This window comes from Amblyraja radiata, chromosome 4 (assembly GCF_010909765.2).
Source record: "Amblyraja radiata isolate CabotCenter1 chromosome 4, sAmbRad1.1.pri, whole genome shotgun sequence".
Classification (NCBI taxonomy): Eukaryota; Metazoa; Chordata; class Chondrichthyes; order Rajiformes; family Rajidae; genus Amblyraja; species Amblyraja radiata.
The window spans coordinates 115,329,578-115,356,417 of NC_045959.1; the positions used below are offsets into that span (position 1 = coordinate 115,329,578).

General features: G+C 48.2%; 1 protein-coding gene across 1 annotated transcript in view; it reads right to left on the bottom strand.

Annotated features, from left to right (window-relative positions):
- Positions 1 to 22,392, bottom strand: part of LOC116972507 (unconventional myosin-Id-like) — a 112,125-nt gene extending 89,733 nt beyond the window's left edge. The window contains exons 1-7 of the mRNA XM_033020287.1: positions 22,258 to 22,392; positions 17,035 to 17,243; positions 15,754 to 15,847; positions 14,113 to 14,278; positions 10,685 to 10,738; positions 4,408 to 4,503; positions 2,928 to 3,044 (exon numbers count right to left, since the gene is read on the bottom strand). Coding sequence (XP_032876178.1) covers positions 2,928 to 3,044; positions 4,408 to 4,503; positions 10,685 to 10,738; positions 14,113 to 14,278; positions 15,754 to 15,847; positions 17,035 to 17,243; positions 22,258 to 22,352 — 831 coding nt within the window. The 5' untranslated portion in view covers positions 22,353 to 22,392. The remainder of the gene's footprint in view (positions 1 to 2,927; positions 3,045 to 4,407; positions 4,504 to 10,684; positions 10,739 to 14,112; positions 14,279 to 15,753; positions 15,848 to 17,034; positions 17,244 to 22,257) is intronic.
- Positions 22,393 to 26,840: the final 4,448 nt, after the last annotated feature.

Here is a 26,840-nt window from a genome sequence, read left to right on the forward strand (position 1 = left end):
TAATAAAGAGCACAGAACACGATAGTTTTTAATACAGATATCTCCACACAGCGGGATCAAAGTTTCCCACTGCGAGGGAAGGCACCAAAGTTCAGTCCTCCTCCTCTGTTGTCCTGTTGTTCACCCGTGGTCGGGGCCTCCCAATCACTCCGCTGTCGCCGCTACACCCGATGCTAAGGCCCTCACGCCGGGATGATAGAACTCCGACGTCGGGACGGGAGAACAACCTCAGCGGCTTGGACATCCGAATCGGCCACTTCCTACCACAGTCCGCGGCTCCCGAAGTCCACAGGCCGCGCTGGGCCGAGATTTCACGCTGGCGGCCATCGGCAAAGGGTCCCAGGACTCCGCCATGTTGAAGTCAGCACCGCCCGCGCTGGGATCTCTACGAACCACAGCTCCACGATGTTGAAGCAGCAGGCCCAGCTTCAAACGGCGATCCCCGGTAAGGCATCGCCTGCTCTGCGGTGAATCCAGTGCTGCACCGCTGCTGAAGCTTTGGTCCGGTCCCCGGCAGGAAAGGCCGCGCCAATCTAGTTGGTAGGCCGCGAGAGGGGGGGGGGGCGAGGACGCGACTCGGAGAATGGGCACATCATCGCCAGGAGGTGACTGGGAAATGGTTTCCCGCTTACCCTACCCCCCTCCCCCACATAGAAATACTAAAGAAACCTCCAAAACGTACTTTTAAAACAAACTAAAAATAAAAAAAGATAGAAAAACAGACAGACTGTAGGCAGAGGCAGCCATTAATGCGGCGCCCCCTAGTGGCATGATTCAGTTGCCTGATAACAGCTTGGAAGACCCTGTCCCTGAATCTGGAGGTGTGCGCTTTGCTTGATGGGAGAAGGTAGAAGAGGGGGTGACCAGGGTGACAGGCAGCATCTCTTGAGGAAAGTGAATAGGTGACTTTTCGGGTCTGACCCTTCTTCAGACTGAGAGTCGGGGGGGGGGGGGAAGAAAGGAAACGAGAGATATAGACGGTGATGTAGAGAGAAATAGAACAAATGAATGAAAGATATGCGATAAACAATGATAAAGGAAACAGGCCATTGTTAGCTGTGTGCTGGGTGAAAATGAGTTACAGACAATGGGACTCAACAAGACGACTTTGAGGCTGGTGCGACTTGGGTGGGGGAGGGATGGAGAGAGAGGGGATGCAAGGGTAACTTGGAGTTAGAGAAATCAACATTAATATTATTGGAGGTACACAAAAATGCTGGAGAAACTCAGCGGGTGCAGCAGCATCTATGGAGCGAAGGAAATAGGCAACGTTTCGGGCCGAAACCCTTCTTCAGACTGATGGGGGGTGGGGGGGAGAAGGAAGGAAAAAGGGAGGAGGAGGAGCCCAAGGGCGGGGGGGATGGGAGGAGACAGCTCGAGGGTGGGAATTAATATTATTGGGTTGTAAGCTGCCCAAGCGAAACATACAACACACACATGTACACACACATGAACCAAGAGGTGTTCAGGTTAGCGTTTAGAATGTTAAGACTTTAGAGTTTACAGTGCTTAGAGTTTAGCGTAATAGTGCCTAGAGTGTTTAGAGTATAGTGTGTTTAGAAACATAGAAACATAGAAAATAGCAGGAGTAGGCCATTCGGCCCTTGGAGCCAGCAACCACCATTCAATGTGATCATCCAAAATCAGTACCCCGTTCCTGCTTTATCCCCATATCCCCTGATTCCCTTTGCCCTAAGAGCTAAATCTAACTCTCTCTTGAAAACTTAAAATTTAATGTTTAGACTGGTTATAATTTAGATTGCTTAAATTTAGAGAGTTTAGAGTGTTTACAGTTTAGTGTGTTTGGTTTAGTTAAGTTGTTTGGTTTAGTTTAGTTTAGTTTAGTTTATTGTCACATATACTGATGTATAGTGAAAAGGTTTTTGTTGCGTGCTAACCAGTCAGCAGAAAGACTATACATAATTACCATCGAGCCGTCCACAGTGTACAGATACATGATAAAGGGAATAACGTTTAGTGGAAGATAAAGTCCAGTGAAGTCGGATTAAAGATAGTCCGAGGGTCACCAGTGAGGTAGATGGGAGGTCAGGACCGGTCTCTAGTTGGTGATAGGATGGTTCAGTTGCCTGAAGAAACTGTCCCTGAATCTGGAGGTGTGCGTTTTCACACTTCTGTACCTCTTGCCCGATGGGAGAGGGGAGAAGAGGGAGTGGCCAGGGAGGGACACATCCTTGATGATGCTGCTGGCCTTGCCGAGGCAGCGTGAGGTGTAGATGGAGTCAATAGGAGGTTGGTTTGTGCAATGGTCTGGGTTGCAACAATAATTCCTAAGGTAATTGCTTAATTGCCCATTTGCTTAAGTAAAACAAATATTACTCAAAGTCGTCCCTCACTACAACTCCTCAGTATTGTGAACAATTTTGGGCCCCAGATCTGAGGAAGGATGTGCTGGCTCTGGAGAGGGCCCAGAGGAGGTTTACGAGAATGATCCCAGGAATGAGTGGGTTAACATATGATGAGCTTTTGTCGGCACTGGGCCTGTACTCGCTGGAGTTTAGAAGGATGAGGGGAAGAACTCATTGAAACACACCGAATAGTGAAAGGCCTGGATAGAGTGGATGTGGAGAGGATGTTTCCACTAGCGGGAGAGTCTAGGACCAGAGGTCACAGCCTCAGAATTAAAGGATGTTTAGGAAGGAGATGAGGAGGAATTTATTGAGTCAGAGGGTGGTGAATCTATGGAATATATTGCCACAGAAGGCTGTGGAGGCCAAGTCAATGGATATTTCTAAGGCAGAGATAGATAGATTTTTGATTAGTACGGGTGTCAGGGGTTATGGGGAGAAGGCAGGAGAATGGGGTTGAGAGGGCGGGATAGACCAGCCATGATTGAATGGCGGAGTAGAATTGATGGGCCGAATGGCCCAATTCTGTTCCTATATCAACGTATGAACATGTGAACTCACCAGGTGCAGAATGGTGGCCAAGACTTTATAGATGGCAGTGATTTCTTCTTCACTGAATCCAAGTACCTGCATTGCATTCATCACTATCTTGAAGTTCCCTTTATCATTAGTCCCCGTCTGCAAATGAGTTAAAGTACAATGAATGTGAATGTAACATAACGACAGGCCTTGCACCAAGCTATTGTGCGGTGAATTACATGGCTTTCAGTAGCATTTAGAACTACCAACAATATCTATATTTAGTTTTAAATTTAGAATGGAAACAGGTCCCTTCGGCCCACCGAGTCGGCATTGACTAGCGATCCCTGCACATTAGCACACGCTAGGGGCAATTTACACTTACTCCAGGCCAATTAACCCACCAGCCTGTAGGTCTTTAGAGTGTGGGAGGAAATCTTGGAGAAAATCTACGGGGAGAGCGTACAAACTCCGTACAGACAGCACCCGTAGTGGGGATCGAACCCGGGTCTCCGGCGCCGTGAAGCAGCAACTCTACCGCTGCGCCAACCAGGGCTGCCACCCTTCTTCATTCTGATTCACGACAAGAAGGGTCCCGACCCGAAATGTTGCCAATCTGTCTCTAGAAGGGTCCCAATCCAAAAGGTCATCGGCCTAAGTGAGACAGGGTCACGACCTTAAACATCACCTATCAGTCTGAAGAAGGGTCCCGACCCAGAATATCGCCCGTCAGTCTGAAGAAGGGTCCTGACCCGAAATGTTATCGATGAATCTGTAGCGGGTGGTGAATCTGTGGGATTCTTTGCCACAGAGGGCTGTGGAGGCCAAGTCAATGGATATTTTTAAAGCAGAGATAGTAGATTAAAGGATGTTTATTGATTAGTACGGGTGTCAGGGGTAATGGGGAGACGGCAGGAGAATGGGGTTAGATCAGCCATGATTAAATGGCGGAGTAGAATTGATGGGCCGAATGGCCTAATGCTGCTGCTATCACTTATGACCTTATGATCTATCAGTCTATCTGCAGGTTTACAGGCTAATTGGCTTGGTAACATTGTAAAATTGTCGCTAGTGTGTGTAAGGTATTGCTGGTGTATGGGGAACGCTGGTCGGCACCAACACGGTGGGCCTGTTTTCGCGTTGTATCTCTGAACTGAACCAGACTGAACATGTGGTTGAAAGTTGGCACGGGCGGCACGGTGGTGCAGCGGTAGAGTTGCTGCCTTACATCGAATGCAGCGCCGGAGACCCGGGTTCGATCCCGACTATGGGTGCTGTCCGTACTGAGTTTGTACGTTCACCCCGTGGGTTTTCTCCGAGACCTTCGGTTTCTTCCCACAATCCAAAGACGCACAGGTTTGTAGGTTAACTGGCTTGGTGCAAATGTAAAAAATGTCCCGAGTGGGTGTGTAGGATAGTGTTAGTGTGCGGGGATCGCTAGTCGGCGCGGACCCAGTGGGCCGAAGGGCCTGTTTCTGCACTGTATCTCATGGTATTTGCAATTGCAGAAGTGCCTACTTACAGCGGCAGTCACCCCGTCTTTGGTGAACACATATTCCGAGGCATCTCTCTGTAGGTACAGGCCCTGCAACATGTCATCGGAGCCTCCCTGGAGAAGCTGAAACAGCACAAACCAACAAGCCCTTTATAACACAAACGATTTAGGCAAACATTGTAAGAATAGTGGGCACACGTGATTGATTCTTCAGGTCATAAGGTCAATAGACAATAGACAATAGGTGCAGGAGTAGGCCATTCGGCACTTCGAGCCAGCACCGCCATTCAGTGTGATCATGGCTGATCATCCCCAATCAGTACCCCGTTCCTGCCTTCTCCCCATATCCCCTGACTCCGCTATCTTTAAGAGCCCTATCTAACTCTCTCTTGAAAGTATCCAGAGAACCGGCCTCCACTGCCCTCTGAGGCAGAGAATTCCACAGACTCACAACTCTCTGTGTGAAAAAGTTTTTCCTCATCTCCGTTCTAAATGGCTTACCCCTTATTCTTAAACTGTTGCCCCTGGTTCTGGACTCCCCCAACATCGGGAACATGTTTCCTGCCTCTAGCGTGTGCAAACCCTTAATAATCTTATATGTTTCAATAAGATACCCTCTCATCCTTCTAAACTCCAGAGTGTACAAGCCCAGCCGCTCCATTCTCGCAGCATATGACAGTCCCGCCATCCCGGGAATTAACCTTGTGAACCTACGTTGCACTCAATAGCAAGAATGTCCTTCCTCAAATTAGGGAACCAAAACTGCACACAGTACTCAAGGTGTGGTCTCACTAGGGCCCTGTACAACTGCAGAAGGACCTCTTTGCTCCTATACTCGGCTCCTCTTGTTATGAAGGCCAACATGCCATTCACTTTCTTCACTGCCTGCTGTACCTGCATGCTTACGTTCTTTGACTGATGAACAAGGTCCCCCAGATCCCATTGTACTTCCCCTTTTCCCAACTTGACGCCATTTAGATAATAATCTGCCTTCCTGTTTTTGCCACCAAAGTGGATAACCTCACATTTATCCACATTAAACTGCATCTGCCATGCATCTGCCCACTGACCCAACCTGTCCAAGTCACCCTGCATTCTCATAGCGCCACTGTGCACGTGCTGGGCGCTGCCCACCATTTTGTTGTTCATTGCAATGGAACGGAAGGTTCCGGATTAACCTGGATTTCCTTGCTCCCGTTTTCAGGAGAGAGTGGTTCGGGCAAGACGGAGGCGAGCAAATACATCATGCAGTACATCGCGGCGATCACCAACCCTGGTCAGAGGGTGGAGGTCGAGAGGTAAGAACTCATCCAATGTTATCTTTAAGAGCCCTATCTAGCTCTCTCCTGAAAGCATCCAGAGAACCTGCCTCCACCGCCCTCTGAAGCAGAGAATTCCACAGAGAATTCCACAGGTCATAAGGTCATAGGCCAATCGGCCCATCGAGTCTACTCCGCCATTCAATCGTGGCTGATTTATCTCTCCCCTCTAACCCCCATTCTCCTGCCTACTCCCCATAACCTCTGGCACATCTGCCGAATTTGTGTAAGATGTTGTCAAGCTGGAAAGGGCGCAGAGAAGATTAATGAGGATGTTGCCAGGACTCGAGGGCCTGAGCTATTGGGAGAGGTCGGGTAGTATTGAGATGTATAAAATCATGAGAGGAATAGATCGGGTTAGTTAACATAGTCCTTTACCCAATGTGCAGGAAGGAACTGCAGGTGCTGGTATACACCGCAGACAGACACGAATCAAGGGATATGGGGAAAAAGCAGGAACGAGGTACTGATTGGGGATGATCAGCCATGATCACATTGAATGGCGGTGCTGGCTCGAAGGGCCGAATGGCCTACTCCTGCGTCTATTGTCTATTGTCTATTGTCTACTCCACCATTTTGTGTTTCTATGTTTCCAAAATGCTGGAGTGACTCAGGACAGGCAGCATCTCTGGAAAGAAGGAATGGGTGACGTACCGGGTCTGAAGAAGGGTCTCGACCTGATACGTCACCCATTCCTTCTCTCCAGAGATGCTGCCTGTCCCGCTGTTTGAGTCACTCCACCATTTTGAGTCTATCTTTTTTTTTAACCTGGAGTAGGTGAATCGAGGACCAGGGGACATAGGTTGAAAGTGAAGGGGAAAAGATTTAATAGGAACCAGAGGGGTAACATTTTTTTTCGCGAAGGGTGGTGGGCATGTGGAACGAGGAAGGTAGTTGAGACAGCTAGAGGGGGGATATGGGTAGAAGAGGGCAAGGGGGAGGAGACGAGAGGGGATAAAAGGGAAATGAGGATCTCTAGTAATATACAAACCGGGTGGTATTAAATGAGAGACAAGAAACAAGTCACAAAACCCCATCAACTCTCATCAACTTCTACAGATGCAAGATTCAAGATTCAAGAGAGTTTATTTTCATGTGTCCCAGATAGGACAATGAAATTCTTGCTTTGCTTCAGCACAACAGAACATAGAAGGCATGAATACAGAACAGATCAGTGTGTCCATATACCATTATATAAATATATACACACATGAATAAATAAACTGATAAAGTGCAAATAAACAGATAATGGGCTATTAATGTTCAGAGTTTTGTCCGAGCCGAGTTTAATAGCCTGATGGCTGTGGGGAAGTAGCTATTCCTGAATCTGGTCGTTGCAGTCTTCAGGCTCCTGTACCTTCTACCTGAAGGTAGCGGGGTGATGTGTGTGTGGCCAGGATGGTGTGGGTCTTTGATGATGCTGCCAGCCTTTTTGAGGCAGCGACTGCGATAGATCCCCTCAATGTAAGGAAGGTCAGAGCCGATGATGGACTGGGCAGTGTTTACTACTTTTTGTAGTCTTTTCTGCTCCAGGGCGCTCAAGTTGCTGAACCAAGCCACGATGCAACCGGTCAGCATGCTCTCTACTGTGCACCTGTAGAAGATGCGCCGTGGAAAGCATTTTATCGGGATGCATCACAGCACGGTTTGGGAACAGCTCCACCCAAGTCCCGCAAAAAATTGCAGTGAATTGTGGACGCAGCCCAGACCATCGCACAAACCAACCTCCCTTCCATTGACTCCATCTACACCTCACGCTGCCTCGGCAAGGCCAGCAGCATCATCAAGGACCAGTCTCACCCTGGCCACTCCCTCTTCTCCCCTCTCCCATCGGGCAAGAGGTACAGAAGTGTGAAAACGCACACCTCCAGATTCAGGGACAGTTTCTTCCCAGCTGTTATCAGGCAACTGAATCATCCTACCACAACCAGAGAGCAGTCCTGAACTACTATCTACCTCATTGGTGACACTTGGACTATCCTTGATCGGGCTTTACTGACTTTACCTTGCACTAACGTTATTCCCTTTATCCTGTATCTGCACACTGTAAATTGATTGATTGTAATCATGTATAGTCTTTCTGCTGACTGGTTCGCAAGCAACAAAAAGGTTTTTCACTGTACCACGGTACACGTGACAATAAACTAAACTGAACTAAACTAGACTACTAGACGACTGAATATTCTTAACTGTAAGCACTAACCACTCTGAACACAAAACTCTAAAGTCTTAACACTCTAATCTCTGCAATCTTGCAGGAAGAGTCTGAAGAAGGGTCTCGACCCAATAGACAATAGACAATAGGTGCAGGAGTAGGCCATTCGGCCCTTCGAGCCAGCACCGTCATTCAATGTGATCATGGCTGATCATCCACAATCAGTACCTCGTTCCTGCCTTCTCCCCATCTCCCCTGACATTGCTATCTTTAAGAGCCCTATCTAGCTCTCTATTGAAAGTATCCAGAGAACCGGCCTCCACCGCCCTCTGAGGCAGAGAATTCCACAGACTCACAACTTTCTGTGTGAAAAAGCGTTTCCTCGTCTCCGTTCTAAATGGCTTACTCCTTATTCTTAAAGCCCTGTCCCACGGTACGAGTTCATTCCAAGAGCTCTCCCGAGTTTAAAAAAAATCAAACTCGTGGTAAGCACGGAGAATGAACGTAGCGGGTACGTCGGAGCTCGGGGACGTCTCTTAGCGCTAACGGCAGGTACTCGGGAAGACTCGCTAACGGCAGGTAAGCACGGGAAAACTCGTGAAGATTTTTCAACACGTTGAAAAATGTCCACGAGAGCCCCGAGTACCGACGAGCGGCCATTACCGTAAATCTCCAAGTTCGAATCAGGGCAAACTCGGGAGAGCTCTTGGAATGAACTCGTACCGTGGGACAGGGCTTTTAAACTGTGGCCCCTGGTTCTGGACTACCCCAACATCGGAAACATTGTCTCTCCATTCCCTCCTCAGATGCTGCCTGACCCGCTGAGTTCCTCCAGCACTTTGTGTTTTGGTGTTAATTCCCTTCTGTCTCTGTTCTAACTACGTTACTGCACTACATATGACTAACATGCGCCAACCCTAAAAATACATCTCGTTTCACAATTGGTGTTAGGCTGCTGCTGCTTCTAAGCACCTTGAGGTGTAACAAGCCATTTGTGATCTACATATAGCATGAAATGCTATCACTGGCCAGCCTATTCTTATAACTGTTATAACACACATTGGAGACAGTTTAGATTAGTTTATCTTAGAGATACAGCGCGGAAACCGGCCATTATGCCCACTGAGTCTGCGCCGACTGGCGATCCCCGCACACTAACACTAGTCCTGCACACACCAGGGACAATGTACATTGACACCAAGCTAACTAACCTGCAAACCTGTACGTCTTTGGAGTGTGGGAGAAAACCAGAGCACCTGGAGAAAACCCCAGGCAGGTCACGGGGAGAACGTGCAAACTCCGTACAGGCAGTCGGGTTCGCCCTATTGACCCTTTCTTCAGACCCGACCCTGCACCCAGAGAGTTGTGAATTTGTGGAATTCTCTGCCACAGAAGGCAGTGGAGGCCAAATCACTGGATGTATTCATGAGCTCCAGGGGCTAGCGGAATCAAGAGGTATGGGGAAAAGGCAGGCACAGGTTACTGATTGTGGATGGTCAGCAATGATCACAATGAATGGCGGTGCTGGCTCGAAGGGGCGAATGGCCTCCTCCTGCTCCTATTGTCTACGTTACTCGCTAGAGGCAGGAAACATGTTCCCGATGTTGGGGGAGTCCAGAACCAGGGGCCACAGTTTAAGAATAAGGGGTAAGCCATTTAGAACGGACATGAGGTAACACGTCTTCACACAGAGAGTGGTGAGTCTGTGGAATTCTCTGCCTCAGAGGGCGGTGGAGGCCGGTTCTCTTGATGCTTTCAAGAGAGAGTTAGATAGCAGAGTCAGGGGATATGGGGAGAAGGCAGGAATGGGGTACTGATTGGGGATGATCAGTCATGATCACATTGAGTGGCGGTGCTGGCTCGACGGGCCAAATGGCCTACTCCTGCACCTATTGTCTATTTCTATTGTCTATCACCTATCCATGTTCTCCACAGATGCTGCCTGGCCCGCTGAGTTACTCCAGCACTCTGTGAAACGTCACCTATCCATGTTCTCCACAGATGCTGCCTGACCCGCTGAGTTACTCCAGCACTCTGTGAAACGTCACCTATCCATGTTCTCCACAGATGCTGCCTGACCCGCTGAGTTACTCCAGCACTCTGTGTCTTTTTTGGAATAGGTTCATGTTCATTAGTGATAGGAGCAGTATAAGGCCATTCGGCCCATCAAGTCTACATCGCCATTCAATCATGGCTATCTCTCCCTCCTCATCCCATTCTCCTGCCTTCTCCCCATAACCCCTGACACCTGTACTAATCAAGAAGGTATCAGAATGTGTAGGAAGGAACTGCAGATGCTGGTTTAAACCAAAGATGGATACAAAATGCTGGAGTAACTCAGCTGGACAGGCAGCATCTCTGTAGAGAAGGAACGGGAGATGTTTCGGGTCGAGACCCTTCTTCAGACGGTCTATGTCAGTAGTGTATCTATCTCTGCCTTAACACTGTGTGCTAGTCTCTCTCGAGTTTTCAAGAACCTTTGTAGTTAGAACATAGAACAGTACAGTGTAAGAACAGGCCCTTCGGCCCACAATGTCTGTACTGAACATGAAGCTCGGTTAACCTAATCTCCGCTGCCTCCACGTGATCCATATCCCTCCAATCCCTGCATATCCATGTGCCGATTGAAAAGCCTCTTAAACGCCACTATCGTATCTGCCTCCACCACCACCCCTGGCAGCGCGTTCCAGGCACCCACCGCCATCTGTGTGCCCCGCACGTCTCTATACACTGCCCCATCTCACGCTAAAGCCATGCCCTCGAGACGTTGGCATTAACATCGTGACATTTCGAATAGATGAGTTAGAATGACAACAGAATAATTTGTTACCTGGTAAAATGAATGGAAATTCCTTTCTCCTGCTTGTTGCACAATAACTCTTGACTGTGAGGAAGAGAAAAATATTGGTGAACTCATAAAAGAGACCATGAAAATCAACAACATTGTTTCGTGAGAAAATGTTTTAAGATGCCATTAGCATTACGAACTTTGAGGGGAAAAAACACAAAATGCTGGAGGAACTCAGGAGGGTCAGACAGCGACTGTGGAGAAAATGGACAGATAACGTTTTGGGTTGGGACCCTTCCTCGGAGTTATTGTAGTGGGGGGGTAGAAGAGAGAAAGGCCTGGATAGAGTGGATGTGGAGAGGATGTTTCCACTAGTGGGAGAGTCTAGGACTAGAGGTCACAGCCACACAATTAAAGGACGTTCCTTTGCAAAGGTCAACAGACAATAGACAACATGGAACATGAGCTAATGATAAAGATCTCGAAGGATAGATGGGAAAAGTATCTGATGAATACACATAATTGTTCTATTAATGCAAGACATAATTTAATTCAATTCAAATTATTACATAGACTATATTATTCAAAAACGAGGTTGAATAAATTTTATTCAAACGTCTCTCCCAGATGCGATAAATGTTTGTTTCAAAACGCTAATATAACACATTCATTTGTAGGGTGTACAAAGTTGAATAAATTTTGGATCGATATATTTGATATAGTTACAAAGCTCTTCAAGTCAAGAATAGAACCCAAAATGGAATGGATTATATTTGGAATAATAGGAGAAGATACCAATTTAAATAAAGACCAAAACGTTTTTTTTAATTATGGATTAATAATAGAAAGAAATTGATACTTAAATTTTGGAAAAATACAGCCATACCAACTGTTAAAATGTGGTTTAGGAATATGATGGACATAGCACGCCTTGAAGAAATGAGACTCCGACTAATAGATAAATATGACCAATTCTTAAGGAGTTGGTCTCCTTTCATCGACTTTTTGGAATCATGTGATGCAGCGGTACCATAAGGATTGCTGATTTCAGTTCATGACGTGGATAGATCTACATCTCCGAATATAGATTTGAAAAATTCTCTTTTAAGGGGCCTTCTCTCCTATTTCTACTTTCCACTTTTTCTGTTTTTTATATACACACTTCACGTTTTTCTACTCTCTACCATCTATTTTTCCTCTTTTTCCCCTTTCTATTGTTTTCTTTTTCTTGTCTTGCTTATTTCCTTCTCATAACATAAAACTAGAGGTTGTGCATAGAATGGATTACGGTATGACATAGTTGGCACCTAAAATTAGGTTCCACTGTACTGTTTTGTACTGTATTAACTTCTAATAAAATAAACAAAAAAAACAAAAAGCAATAGACAGGAGTAGGTCATTCGGCCCTTCGAGCCAGCACCGCCATTCAATGTGATCATGGCTGATCATCCCCAATCAGTACCCCGTTCCTGCCTTCTCCCCATATCCCCTGACTCCGCTATTTTTAAGAGCCCTATCTAGCTCTCTCTTGAAAGCATCCAGAGAACCGGCCTCCACTGTCCTCCGAGGCAGAGAATTCCACAGACTCACCACTCTCTGTGAGAAAAAGTGTTTCCTCGTCTCCGTTCTAAATGGCTTACCCCTTATTCTTAAACTGTGTGACCCCTGGTTCTGGAGTCCCCCAACATCGGGAACATGTTTCCTGCCTCTAGCGTGTCAAAACCCATAATAATCTTATATGTTTCAATGAGATACCCTCTCACCTTCTAAACTCCAGAGTGTACAAGCCCAGCCCCTCCATTCTCTCACCATATGACAGTCCCGCCATCCCGGGAATTAACCTTGTAAACCTACGCTGCACTCCCTCAATAGCAAGAATGTCCTTCCTCAAATTAGGGGACCAATTTGAGGAAGTACTACACACAATACTCCAGGTGTGGTCTCACGTGGGCTCTGTACAACTGCAGAAGGACCTCTTTGCTCCTATATTCGATTCCTCTTGTTATAAAGGCCAACATGCCACTCGCTTTCTTCACTGCCTGCTGTACCTGCATGCTTACTTTCATAGACTGATGTACAAGGACCCCCAGAGCCCGTTGTACTTCTCCTTTTCCCAACTTGACGCCATTTAGATAGTAATCTGCCTTCCTGTTTTTGCTACCAAAGTGGATAACCTCACATTTATCCGCATTAAACTTCATCTGCCATGCATCTGCCCACTCCCCCAACCTGTCCAAGTCACCCTGCATTCTCATAGCATCCTCCTCACAGTTCACACTGCCACCCAGCTTTGTGTCATCTGCAAATTTGCTGATGTTACTTTGAATCCCTTCATCCAAATCATTGATGTATATTGTAAATAGCTGCAGTCCCAGCACCGAGCCTTGCGGTACCCCACTAGTCACTGCCTGCCATTCTGAAAGGGACCCGTTAATCCCTACTCTTTGTTTCCTGTCTGCCAACCACTTCTCCTTCGCTCCATAGATGCTGCTGCACCCGCTGAGTTTCTCCAGCATTTTTGTGTACCTTCGATTTTCCCACATCTGCAGTTCCTTCTTAAACACTTCTCTATCCATGTCAGCACTCTACCCCCAATACCATGTGCCCTAATTTTGCCCACTAATCTCCTATGTGGGACCTAATCAAATGCTTTCTGAAAGTCCAGGTACACTACATCCACTGGCTCTCCCTTGTCCATTTTCTAGTTACATCTTCAAAAAATCCCAGAAGATTAGTCAAGCATGATTTCCCCTTCGTAAATCCATGCTGACTCGGGCCGATCCTGTTACTGCTATCCAAATGTGCCGCTATTTCATCTTTTATAATTGACTCCAGCATCTTCCCCACCACTGATATCAGGCTGACTGGTCTATAATTCCCTGTTTTCTCTCTCCCGCCTTTCTTCAAAAGTGGGATAACATTAGCTACCCTCCAATCCACAGGAACTGATCCTGAGTCTATAGAACATCGGGAAATTATCACCAATGCATCCACGATTTCTAGAGCCACTTCCTTAAGTACCCTGGGATGTAGACCATCAGGCCCTGGGGATTTATCAGCCTTCAGTCCCATCGGTCTATCCAACACCATTTCCTGCCTAATGTGGATTTCCTTCAGTTCCTCTGTCACCCCAGATCCTCTGGCCACTAGTATATCAGGAAGATTGTTTGTGTCCTCCTTAGTGAAGACAGATCCAAAGTACCTGTTCAACTCATCTGCCATTTCCTTGTTCACCTTTTTCAGTCTTCAAGGGTCCAATTTTGGTCTTAACTACATTACATAGGTACATAGATAGCTTAGGCTTAGAAGGATATGGGGAAAATGCAGGCAGGTGGGACTAGTGTAGCTGGGACATGTCGGTCGGTATGAGCAAGCTGGGCTGAAGGGCCTGTTTCCACACTGTATCACTCTATGACTATCACTCTATACACTATCACTCTATCACTCTATCACTCAATGACAATGCTTACCTTCTCAAGTAAGTAGTTGTTGATGTGCCCACCAGTAGGGTCTCCTTTGAAGTCAAAGTTGATGTCCATGTACTTGCCGAAGCGGCTGGAGTTATCGTTTCGGTTGGTCTTTGCGTTCCCGAAAGCTTCGAGGATGCAGTTTGACTTCAGTAAAGTGTTCTTCACACTTGAAGTGGCCAGGGGCAGGCAATGAAATAAACAGAGGAGCGTTTTACTGCCACAACGTTTCAGAAACATTTGGACAAGTACGTGGTGGATAGGAGAGGTTTAGAGGGATGTGGGCCAAAACGCAGGCAGGTGGGACTAGTGTAGATGGGGCACGTTGGTCAGCAAGGGCAAGTTGGGCCGAAGGGCCTGTTTCTACGCTGTATGCTGGGTGCTGGAAAGCCAAATAACGAAAAGCTTGGATAGAGTGGATGTGGAGAGGATGTTTCCACTAGTGGGAGAGTCTAGGACCAGAAATCACAGCCTCAGAATTAATGGACGTTCTTCTCGGAAGGAGATGAGGAGGAATTTCTTTAGTCAGAGGGTGGTGAATCTGATGGATTCTTTGCCACAGAAGGCTGTGGAGGCCAAGTCAATGAATATATTTAAGGCTAAGATAGATAGATTCTTGATTAGTGCGGGTGTCAGGGGTTATGGGGAGAAGGCAGGAGAATGGGGTTAGGAGGGAGAGATAGGTCAGCCATGATTGAATGGCGGAGTAGACTTGATGGGCCGAATGGCCTAATTCTGCTCCTATCACTTATGACTGACTCTATCCTGCACTGATCTGGGGAACTTGCTTTCATCATCAAATACTTGTGTTTCCTTCTTAAAGATCTTGAATGAACTGAAGGAAATTTCCCATTTAACCCCAAATTCCTACGGCTATAACTCTATGCCTCTAGGGTGACACGGTGGCACAGCGGGAGAGTTGCTGCCTTACCGTGCCAGAGATCCGGGTTCGATCCTGACTATGGGCGCTGTCTGCATGAAGTTGGTACGTTTTCCCCGTGACCTGCGTGGGTTTTCTCCTGATCTTCGGTTTCCTCCCACACTCCAACCAAGTACAGGTTTGTAGGTTAATTGGCTTGGTATCAAATTGTCGTCTGTATGTGTGTGCAGAGTGCGTGGGGATCGCTGGTCAGCCCGGACTTGGTGGGCCGAAGGGCCTGTTTCAGCACTGTATCTCTAAACTAAATAAACGTAACAATCCAGAGGACCAGAGGACATCGGTTCAAGGTGAAGGGGAAAAGATTTAATAGGAATCTGAGAGGTAAACTTTTCACACAAAGGGTGGTGGGTGTATGGAACAAGCTGCCAGAGGAGGTTGTTGAGGCTGGGACTATCCCAACGTTTAAGAAATAGTTAGGCAGGTACATGGAATAGGACAGGTTTGGAGGGATATGGACCAAACGCAGGCATGTGGGACTAGTGTAGCTGGGACATTGTTGGTCGGTGTGGGCGAGTTGGGCCGAAGGGCCTGTTTCCACGCTATGACACCGTGACCCGGAGAAAACCCACGCGGTCACGGGGAGAACGCACAGGCAGCACCTGGAGTCGGGATTGAACCCGGGTCTCTGGTGCCGTGAGGCAGCCACTCTACCACTGCGCCACCGTGCCTGCCGTTCTACATGTTAACATTGGATGAGCTCTTACCTCTCGACCTCCACCCTCTGACCAGGGTTGGTGATCGCCGCGATGTACTGCATGATGTATTTGCTCGCCTCCGTCTTGCCCGAACCACTCTCTCCTGAAAACGGGAGCAAGGAAACATCCCAGGTTAATCCGGAACCTTCCGTTCCATTGCAATGAACAACAAAATGGTGGGCAGCGCCCAGCACGTGCACAGTGGCGCTATGAGAATGCAGGGTGACTTGGACAGGTTGGGGGAGCGGGCAGATGCATGGCAGATGCAGTTTAATGTGGATAAATGTGAGGTTATCCACTTTGGTGGCAAAAACAGGAAGGCAGATTACTATCTAAATGGCGTCAAGTTGGGAAAAGGGGAAGTACAATGGGATCTGGGGGTCCTTGTTCATCAGTCAAAGAATGTAAGCATGCAGGTACAGCAGGCAGTGAAGAAAGTGAATGGCATGTTGGCCTTCATAACAAGAGGAGCTGAGTATAGGAGCAAAGAAGTCCTTCTGCAGTTGTACAGGGCCCTAGTGAGACCACACCTGGAGTACCGTGTGCAGATTTGGTCCCCTAATTTGAGGAAGGACATTCTTGCTATTGAGGGAGTGCAGCGTAGGTTCACCAGGTTAATTCCCGGGATGGCGGGACTGTCATATGCTGCGAGGATGGAGCGGCTGGGCTTGTACACTCTGGAGTTTAGAAGGATGAGAGGGTATTTTATTGAAACATATGATTATTAAGGGGTTGGACAAGCTAGAGGCAGGAAACATGTTCCCGATGTTGGGGGAGTCCAGAACCAGGGGCCACAGTTTAAGAATAAGGGGTAAGCCATTTAGAACGGAGATGAGGAAAATCTTTTTCACACAGAGTTGTGAGTCTGTGGAATTCTCTGCCTCAGTGGAGGCAGGTTCTCTGGATACTTTCAAGAGAAAGCTAGATAGGGCTCTTAAAGATAGCGGAGTCAGGGGATATGGGGAGAAGGCAGGAACGGGGTACTGATTGTGGATGATCAGCCATGATCACATTGAATTTTGGTGCTTGCTCGAAGGGCCGAATGGCCTGCTCCTGCACCTATTGTCTATTGTCTATTGATATGGGGAGAAGGCAGGAACGGGGTACTGATTGTGGATGATCAGCCATGATCACATTGAATGGCGGTGCTGGCTTGGAGGGCCGAATGGCCTCCTCCTGCATCTATTGTCTATTGTCTATAGCCTGGACGTTGGTGAGAGCTGCAGGGGACATGCTGAACTTCCTAAACCTTGTCAGGACGTGGAGGCGTTGGTGTGGCTCCACTCTCACCTGAGATGACAATGCAGGTGTCCTTTGCTCTCCTCTTCATAGCTTTGTAAGCTGCGTCTGCAATGGCGTACAGGTGTGGTGGTCTTTCGTAGAGCTCCCTGCCCTTGTAGTGTTCGATCATATCTCTCCCGTACAGATCGATCTGCTGGTACGGGTTCACAGAGACGACCACCTCTCCAATGTACGTGTAGATTCTGTTCTTCTCAAACCTGCGGGAGACAAAAACAAGAACGGTTAGCACGTAACGAAAGCTTTTCACCGTACACGTGACAATGAACTAAACAGCGCGGAAACAGGCCCTTTGGCCCACCGTGTCCGCGCCATCCAACGATCCCCGCACACTAAAGGGCCTGTCCCACTTAAGTGTCTTTGGCACGCAAATTACGTGCGTTGAGTCACACGGGCATCGTATGGCCGCGCGGGGCCGGTCCCACTGAGAAGCGCGGAGGAGTATGTAGTTGTGCGCGATTTCGTAGTGAACATAATCTTCGCTCGCCAACAGCCTGTCGCGCAACTGACGGCCAAAGCGGGACAGGCCCAAGACCCTGGCGCGACGCAACGTCTCACCTCCAACAGCAGCAGAAGCAGGCAAACGATCGCCGAGCTCGGCCTGGGGCTCACGGCCGTTGCGGTCCGGATCCGCCCCCACTTCTACTCCCAGAGCGGGGCCAGGAAAATTGAAGGTGGGCACAAAATGCAGGAGTAACTCAGCGGGACCGGCAGCATCTCTGGAGAGAAGCAATGGGTGACGTTTCGGGTCAAGACCCTTCTTTCAGACTGAAGAAGAGTCTCGACACGAAACGTCATCCATTCCTTCTCTCCAGAGATGCTGCCGGTCCCGCTGAGTTACTCCAGCATTTTGTGTCTATCTTCAAATGACGTCACTACGCCAGTCCCCACAGCTGTGTGTACGCATGAAATCACGCGCGACCTTCGCGGGACCGTCGCGGCTCAATGCGACCACGGGGTCACGTAATTAGCGTGCCAAGGACACGCAAGTGGAACAGGGGCTTAACACTATCCTACACACGCTAGGGACAATCGTACATTTATACCAAGCCAATTAACCTACAAACCTGTACGTCTTTGAAGTGTGGGAGGAAACCGAAGGTCTCAAGCTAAACTCAAGACAGACACAAAATGCTGGAGCAACTCAGCGGGACGGGCAGCATCTCTGGAGAGAAGGAATGGGTGACGTTTCGGGTACAGACCCTTCTTCAGACCGAGAGTCAGGGGGGAGAGGGAGGCGCAGAGATATGGAAGGGCAAGGTGTGAAAACGAGGGATCAAAGGGGATGAAGTTCAAGGAAAATGTAGAATAGATCATTGTTAGCTGAGGGGAAGGTGACAACGAGGCGTATAAAGATAAAATTTAATCAGGAGGCCAATCAGACTGGTCGGAGAACTAGGAAGGGGGAGGGATGGAGAGAGAGGGAAAGCAAGGGTCACTTGGTGGGAGAAGTCGATATTAATACCCGCTGGTAGGCGGTTGAACTAAGACCAAAGATGAAAAGGCAGAAGGTATGAGAGGTTTAGATTAAGAAAGAACTGCAGTTGCTGGAAAAATCGAAGGTGGACAAAAATGCTGGAGAAACTCAGCGGGTGAGGCAGCATCTATGGAGCGAAGGAATAGGCGACGTTTCGGGTCGAGACCCTTCTTCAGACTGATGTGGGGGTGGGGGGAGGGGGGGGGAAGAGAAATGAGGGATGAGTGAGGGAGTTATAGGTACCAGAGGACATAGGTTTAAAATGAGGGGGCTCATAGGAACCTGAGACAATAGACAATAGGTGCAGGAGTAGGCCATTCGGCCCTTCGACCCAGCACCGCCATTCAATGTGATCATGGCTGATCATCCCCAATCAGTACCCCGTTCCTGCCTTCTCCCCATACCCCCTGACTCCGCTATCTTTAAGAGCCCTATATAGCTCTCTCTTGAAAGTATCCAGAGAACCGGCCTCCACGCCCCTCTGAGGCAGAGAATTCCACAGACTCACCACTCTCTGTGTGAAAACGTGTTTCCTCATCTCCGTTCTAAATGGCTTACTCCTTATTCTTAAACTGTGGCCCCTGGTTCTGGACTCCCCCAACATCGGGAACATGTTTCCTGCCTCTAGCGTGTCCAAACCCTTAATATTGAATATATTGAATTGAATATTGAATATTTATTATATGTCATTTGAACCTCAGTGAGGCTCAAACGAAACTCCGTTTCCACAGCCATACAGAGACAATTCCTACAAGACACACACACAATTCAATTTACACAAGATGCAAGGGCGAGAAAAGACTTTGCCTTCCATCACAGTGAGGAGGAGGTTCACTGTGATGGAAGGCAAAGTCTTTTCTCTCCCCTGCACCATTTTTCTCCCGATGTTGAAGCCCCAGGCAGGCGATGGTGAGTCCCACGGCCATTTTAGGCCACGCCAGGCGATGTACGGCCCCGCTCCAGGCCCAAAAGTCACAATGTTGGAGCCCCCAGCAGGCGTTCGAATGTCCCGCGGCCATTAAAGCCGCGCCGGGCGATGTACGGCCCCGCTCCGGGTCGTTCCAACCCCGTGACATGGGCTGGAGAAGTCGCGTTGCGGGAGCTCCAGAAAGCGGTCTCTCCACCCGGACCCGCGAGCTCCCGATGTCCCAGTCCACCGGACCTGCGGCTGCAGCTGGAGCCTCCGAGCTCCGGAGTCGGGCCGCAGCAGCGAGCCACCACCGCTCCCCACGCTCCGAGGCCGGACAGCCCCACGTTGGTGAGTCCGCAGCTCCGCGGGCTCAGGGACTGGAGCCCCCAGGTCGATCAGGCTGGAGACTGCTCCACGGTGCTAGGCCCCAACGACAAGGAGACCCGACAGGGAAAAGGTCGGGTCTCCTGTGCATGGGAAGAGATTTTTAAACGTTTTCCCCTCCCCCCCCACGCCACCCACATATACACCGTTAAAAACACTATTAAAAAACACGAACTACATTGAACTAGACAAAAAATTAAAAAAAAAGACAGACAGGCTGAAGGGGCCGCTGCCACGCCCACGCCCAATAATAATCTTATATGTTTCAATGAGATGCCCTCTCATCCTTCTAAACTCCAGAGTGTACAAGCCCAGCTGCTCCATTCTCTCAGCATATGACAGTCCCGCCATCCCGGGAATTAACCTATAACTATAACAACATTTAAAAGACAATCGGACAGATATACGGAGGGTAGGTTTCTGTGCTGTGTGACTACACAGCTCTCTACAACCTTTCATCTACCCTGTCTGCTTCACCGCATTCTCGATGGAATCTGATTCAAAATGTCACCAACAATGGTCGTCCTGGTTGTTCCATTTCAGTGCATTTCGTCCAGGCATCGTCTTCCAGGACAGAAACAGGCCCTTCAGCCCAACTTGTCCACGCCGACCAACATGCCACATCTAAGCCAGTCCCCACTTGCCTGCGTTTGGTCCATATCCCCCCAAACCTGTCCTATCCATGTACCCGTCTAAATGTTTCTTAAACGTTGGGATAGTCCCAGCCTCAACTACCTCCTCCAGCAGCTGGTTCCATACACCCACCACCCTCGGTGTGAAAAAGTTACCCCTCAGGTTCCTATTAAATCTTTCCCCCCTCACTTTATGCCCTTGTGCACTCTGAGAGGGGATCTCATTGAAACATATAAGATTGTTAAGGGCTTGGACACACTAGAGGCAGGAAACATGCTCCCGCCAAGATCACATTGAAAGGCGGTGCTAGTACGAAGGGCCGAATGGCCTACTCCTGCACCTATTGTCTATTGTCTATTTTGGATGATCAGCCATGATCACATTGAATGACGGTGCTGGCTCAAAGGGCCGAATGACCTACTCCTGCACCTATTGTCTATTGTCTATAGTCCCTGCCTCAACTACCTCCTCAGGCAGCTCGTTCCATACAGCCGTATGTGTGAAAAAGTTCCCTTTCAAATCTTTCCCCTCTCATCTTAAACCTATGCCCACCAGTTCTTAATTCCTCTACATTGAGCAAAACAACTGTGCATTCAGCCAATCTATTCCCCTCATGTTTTGATACACCTCTATAAGATCCCCCCTCAGCCTCCTGCGCTCCAAGGTGCCAACCTGCCTGCACAACCTCTCCCTGTAGCTCAGGCCCTCGAGTCCTGGCAACATCCTCGCTAATCCTCTTTCTCTCTGCACTCTTTTCATCTCAACAACATCCTTCCTGTAGCAGGGGCGACCAAAAGTGAATACAACACTCTAAATATGGTCTCACCAATGTCCTGTACAACTGCGGTAGCGGTAGAGTTGCCGCCTCACAGCGAATGCAGCGCCGTAGACCCGGGTTCGATCCCGACTACGGGCGCTGTCTGTACGGAGTTTGTACGTTCTCCCCGTGACCTGCGTGGGTTTTCTCCGAGATCTTCGGTTTCCTCCCACACTCCAAAGACGTGCAGGCTTGTAGGTTAATTGGCTTGGTGTATGTGTAAAAATTGTTCCTAGTGGGTGTAGGATAGTGTTAATGTGCGGGGATCGCTGGTCGGCGCGGACCCAGTGGGCCGAAGGGCCTGTTTCCGCACTGTATCTCTAAACTAAATGAAACTAAACTCTATCAAGCCTTCATCAGCCCACCTGATTGTGGTTAGTTTGACCGGTCCATTCCAATAGACAATAGACAATAGGTGCAGGAGGTAGGCCATTTGGCCCTTCGAGCCAGCACCTCCATTCAATATGATCATGGCTGGTCATACATAGAAACATAGAAAATAGGTGCAGGAGTAGAGGCCATTCGGCCCTTCGAGCCTGCACCGCCATTCGATATGATCAGGGCTGATCATCCAACTCAGTATCCCATCCCTGCCTTCTCTCCATACCCCCTGATCCCTTAGCCACAAGGGCCACATCTAACTCCCTCTTAAATATAGCCAATGAACTGGGCCTCAACTACCTTCTGTGGCAGAGAATTCCACAGATTCACCACTCTCTGTGTAAAAAATGATTTTCTCATCTCGGTCCTAAAAGATTTCCCTCTTATCCTTAAACTGTGACCCCTTGTTCTGGACTTCCCCAACATCGGGAACAATCTTCCTGCATCTAGCCTGTCCAACCCCTTAAGAATTTTGTAAGTTTCTATAAGATTCCCCCCTCAATCTTCTGAATTCTAGCGAGTATCATCCACAATCAGTACCCCGTTCCTGCCCAGTGTCCCCCCCCCCCCCCCAACCGTGAACGGGCGGACGTGACCCTGCCCGACTCTCACCTGACTCTCAGATTGGCCAGGAACTCCTCGGCGGTGAGACAGTCCAACAGGACAAAGTCGGCTTTGCCGTACTCCGAGCTTTCCTGCTCGGCCATCGTCTTTCACAAGCAGGGCGCGTTGAACGGGCGGCGTGAGGAAGTGGTGTGAGCTCAGCACCTCCGCCGCCTTCCTTTAAACCCCCGCCGCCCGGATAAGCCAGCGGCCTCCAATCAGCAACAAGGCGTCTCACAAACCCACAGATTGTGGTCGCTGGCAATTTCCTCTCAAGCTCCCGGCCTTAGGTTCTGCGACAGCAACATCGCTGTGACGAAACAACCCTGATGTCAAGGTCGAAGGCAGACACAAAAACGCTGCAGTAACTCAGCGGGACCGGCAGCAGCATCTCTGGAGAGAAGGAATGGGTGACGTTTCGGGCTGAGACCCTCCTCTCCCTTAATCCTCTTTGTGCAGGGTTACCACACAAAGAGTTTAACATTGAACATTAGTCTAGTTTAGTGTTGTTTAGTTTAGTTTAGTTTAGTTTAGTTGAGTTTATTTTAGTTGAGTTTAGTGTAGTTTAGTTTAGGTAATGATGCTCTAGGCCCTGACAATGTTTGCCCCTCTACTCTTAAGCTCTGTGCCAAACAGCTAGTACCGGTCTATACAGACATTTTTAACCAGTCCCTGCAAACATGTACTGTCCCTGCCTGCTTCAAAGTCTCCACTATTGTCCCTGTATCCAAAAAGGCAAGGATTACTGGTCTTAATGACTACAAGCCTGTAGCACTGACCTCTGTAGTCATGAAGACACTCGAAAGGCTTGTGCTGGACAAGCTGAAAAATATCACAAACTCTGCAGTTTGCATATCGGGCCAATAGATCTGTGGATGATGCAGTCAACCTGGGCCTGCACTTCATCCAACAGCACCTAGACCGCCAGGGGACCTATGCGAGGACCCTGTTTGTTGATTTTAGCTCTGCATTCAACACCATTGTGCCAGAGCTACTACACTCCAAGCTTTCCGAGTTGACTGTGCCTGAACCTGTCTGTCGGTGGATCACCAGCTTCCTGACTGACAGGAAGCAGCATGTGAGGCTGGGAAAGCACATCTCGGACCTGCAAACCCTCAGCATAGGAGCACTGCAAGCCTGCGTACTCTCTCCTCTCCTCTATTCTCTCTACACCAACGACTGCACCTCCTCAGACACCTCTGTCAGGATTCTCAAGTTTGCGGACGACACAACCCTGATTGGACTGATCCAGGATGGGGAGGAATCTGCCTACAGACAGGAAGTGTCACAGCTGGCGTCCTGGTGCCATCGCAACAACCTAGAGCTCAATGCTCTTAAGACAGTGGAATTGATTGTAGACTTCAGGAGAGCTCCCCCTCCCCTCAACTCACTCACCATCAACAACACCACAGTCACACCTGTGGAGTATTTTAAGTTCCTGGGAACCATCATCTACAAGGACCCTAAGTGGGGGCTACCATTGACTCCACAGTCAAAAAGGCCCAACAGAGGATGTACTTCCTACGGCAGCTGAGGAAGCACAATCTGCCACAGGCAATGATGGTCCAATTCTACACGGCCATCATAGAGTCTGTTCTCACCTTCTCCATCATGGTGTGGTTTGGCTCAGCCACCAAGCACGACATCCGGAGGCTGCAGCGAATCGTCCGATCAGCTGAGAAGGTTATTGGCTGCAACCTTCCCTCCATTGATGAACTGTACGCTGCAAGGGCCAAGAAGCGAGCGGGCAAGATCATCTCTGACCCCTCTCACCCTGGCCACAAACTCTTTGAATCACTTCCCTCTGGAAGGTGACTCTGGACTGTCAAAGCTGCCACAGCCAGACATAAAAACAGTTTTAATCCACGAGTAATTATATAACCATATAACAATTACAGCACGGAAACAGGCCATCTCGGCCCTACAAGTCCGTGCCGAACAACTTTTTTCCCTTAGTCCCACCTGCCTGCACTCATACCATAACCCTCCATTCCCTTCTCATCCATATGCCTATCCAATTTATTTTTAAATGATACCAACGAACCTGCCTCCACCACTTCCACTGGAAGCTCATTCCACACCGCTACCACTCTCTGAGTAAAGAAGTTCCCCCTCATGTTACCCCTAAACTTCTGTTCCTTAATTCTGAAGTCATGTCCTCTTGTTTGAATCTTCCCTATTCTCAAAGGTAAAAGCTTGATCACATCAACTCTGTCTATCCCTCTCATCATTTTAAAGACCTCTATCAAGTCCCCCCTTAACCTTCTGCGCTCCAGAGAATAAAGACCTAACTTATTCAACCTTTCTCTGTAACTTAGTTGTTGAAACCCAGGCAACATTCTAGTAAATCTCCTCTGTACTCTCTCTATTTTGTTGACATCCTTCCTATAATTGGGCGACCAAAATTGTACACCATACTCCAGATTTGGTCTCACCAATGCCTTGTACAATTTTAACATTACATCCCAGCTTCTATACTCAATGCTCTGATTTATAAAGGCTAGCATACCAAAAGCTTTCTTTACCACCCTATCTATATGAGATTCCATCTTCAAGGAACTATGCACGGTTATTCCCAGACCCCTCTGTTCAACTGTATTCTTCAATTCCTTACCAGTTGCTCTACTCAACAGCCAAAAATCTGTAGCCTCCCTTTGATCTGGTATTTTGTTGGTTCACATGCTTGATCAATGGTGTTTTATCATTAATGCTTTATTATTATTAATGTTTAGTGTTTTCTGAGTCATTCGGAACTGTCACTGTATGTCATGTTGTTACTTGTGGGCGGAGCACCAAGGCAAATTCCTTGTATGTGAATACTTGGCCAATAAACTTACTTACTTACTTACTTTAGTTCAGTTGAATTGAGTTTACTTGAGTTTAGTTGAGTTTAGTTTAGTTTAGTTTAGTTTAGTTCAGTTAGAAACAATCTGGGGGATCTTGGTTGGCATGGAAATGATGGGCCGAATGGTCTGTTTCCATGCTGTAGACTCCATGACACTAATTCAATGATTCAATTATATTTTTTCGTCACATGTACCTTGGTACAGTGAATTGTGTAGCAAGGAACTGCAGTTGCTGGTTTCAACCGAAGATAGACACAATATGCTGGAGTAACTCAGCGGGACAGGCAGCATCTCCAGAGATAAGGAATGGGGTGATGTTTCGGGCCAAGGCCCTTATTCAGACTAAATGCTTTGTTTAGCATCCAACCCATAGGAACATAGAAAATAGGTCCAGGAGTAGGCCATTCGGCCCTTCGAGCCAGCACCGCAAGTTTAGTTGAGTTGAGTTTAAGTTTAGTTACGTTTTGTTTCGAGGTACAACGGAGAATCCAAGGCAACCAGGCAGTGGCATTAAGATGAGGCAGGGACCGTGGTGAGGACATAAGGTCATAAGTGATAGGAGCACCATTAGGCCATTCGGCCCATCAAGTTTACTCCGCCATTCAATCATGGCTGATCTATCTCCCCCTCCTAACCCCATTCTCCTGCCTTCTCCCCATATCCCCTGACTCCGCTATCTTTAAGAGCCCTATCTAGCTCTCTCTTGAAAGTATCCAGAGAACCGGCCTCCACCGCCCTCTGAGGCAGAGAATTCCACAGACTCACAACTCTCTGTGAGAAAAAGTGTTTCCTCATCTCCGTTCTAAATGGCTTACCCTTAATTCTTAAACTGTGGCCCCTGGTTCTGGACTCCCCCAACATCGGGAACATGTTTCCTGCCTCTAGTGTGTCCAAACCCTTAATAATCTTATATGTTTCAATAAGATTCCCTCTCATCCTTCTGAACTCCAGAGTGTACAAGCCCAGCTGCTCCATTCTCCCATATGATCACACTAAAGGGCCGAATGGCCTACTCCTGCGCCTATTGTCTGTTGTCTATTGATATGAGAAGGTCTACTCCTGGGCTTTCCGCTGGCTGGTTAGCACACAACATAAGCTTTTCACTGTAACCACCCTGTATGTGACATCAAACTGGTCCTATTTCCCACGCCCTTTAGTTATTTTGGCATGCAGAGAGCAAGCTCTGTGCAAAATAAAGATGCCTCTACATGGAACCATCTGAGACAACACCTCCTCCATCTTATCTCTGACCACAATTTTCTACTAAATGTTGTGTCATTCAATCTTGCACAATTAAAATGAAAACAGGATGTTGCTTCCTCATTTATCATTATTATATTTTTAATCCAAAGGCTAACAAACGGATATTTCATAATTAGGCCATTCGGCCCAGCAAGTCTACTCCGCCATTCAATCATGGCTGATCTATCTCTCCCTCTCAACCCCATTCTCCTGCTTTCTCCCCATAACCCCTGACACCCGTACTAATCAAGAATCTATCTATCTCCGCCTTGAAAATATCCACTGACTTGGCCTCCACAGCCTCCTGTGGCAATGAATTCCACAGATTCACCACCCTTTGACTAAAGACATTTCTCCTCATCTCTCTAAAAGAACGTCCTTTAATTCTGAGGCTACGACCTCTAGTCCTAGACTCTCCCACTGGTGGAAACATCCTCTCCACATCTATCACATCACTGACTATCTCCACGTCACTGACTTGGCCTCCACAGCCCTCTGTGGCAA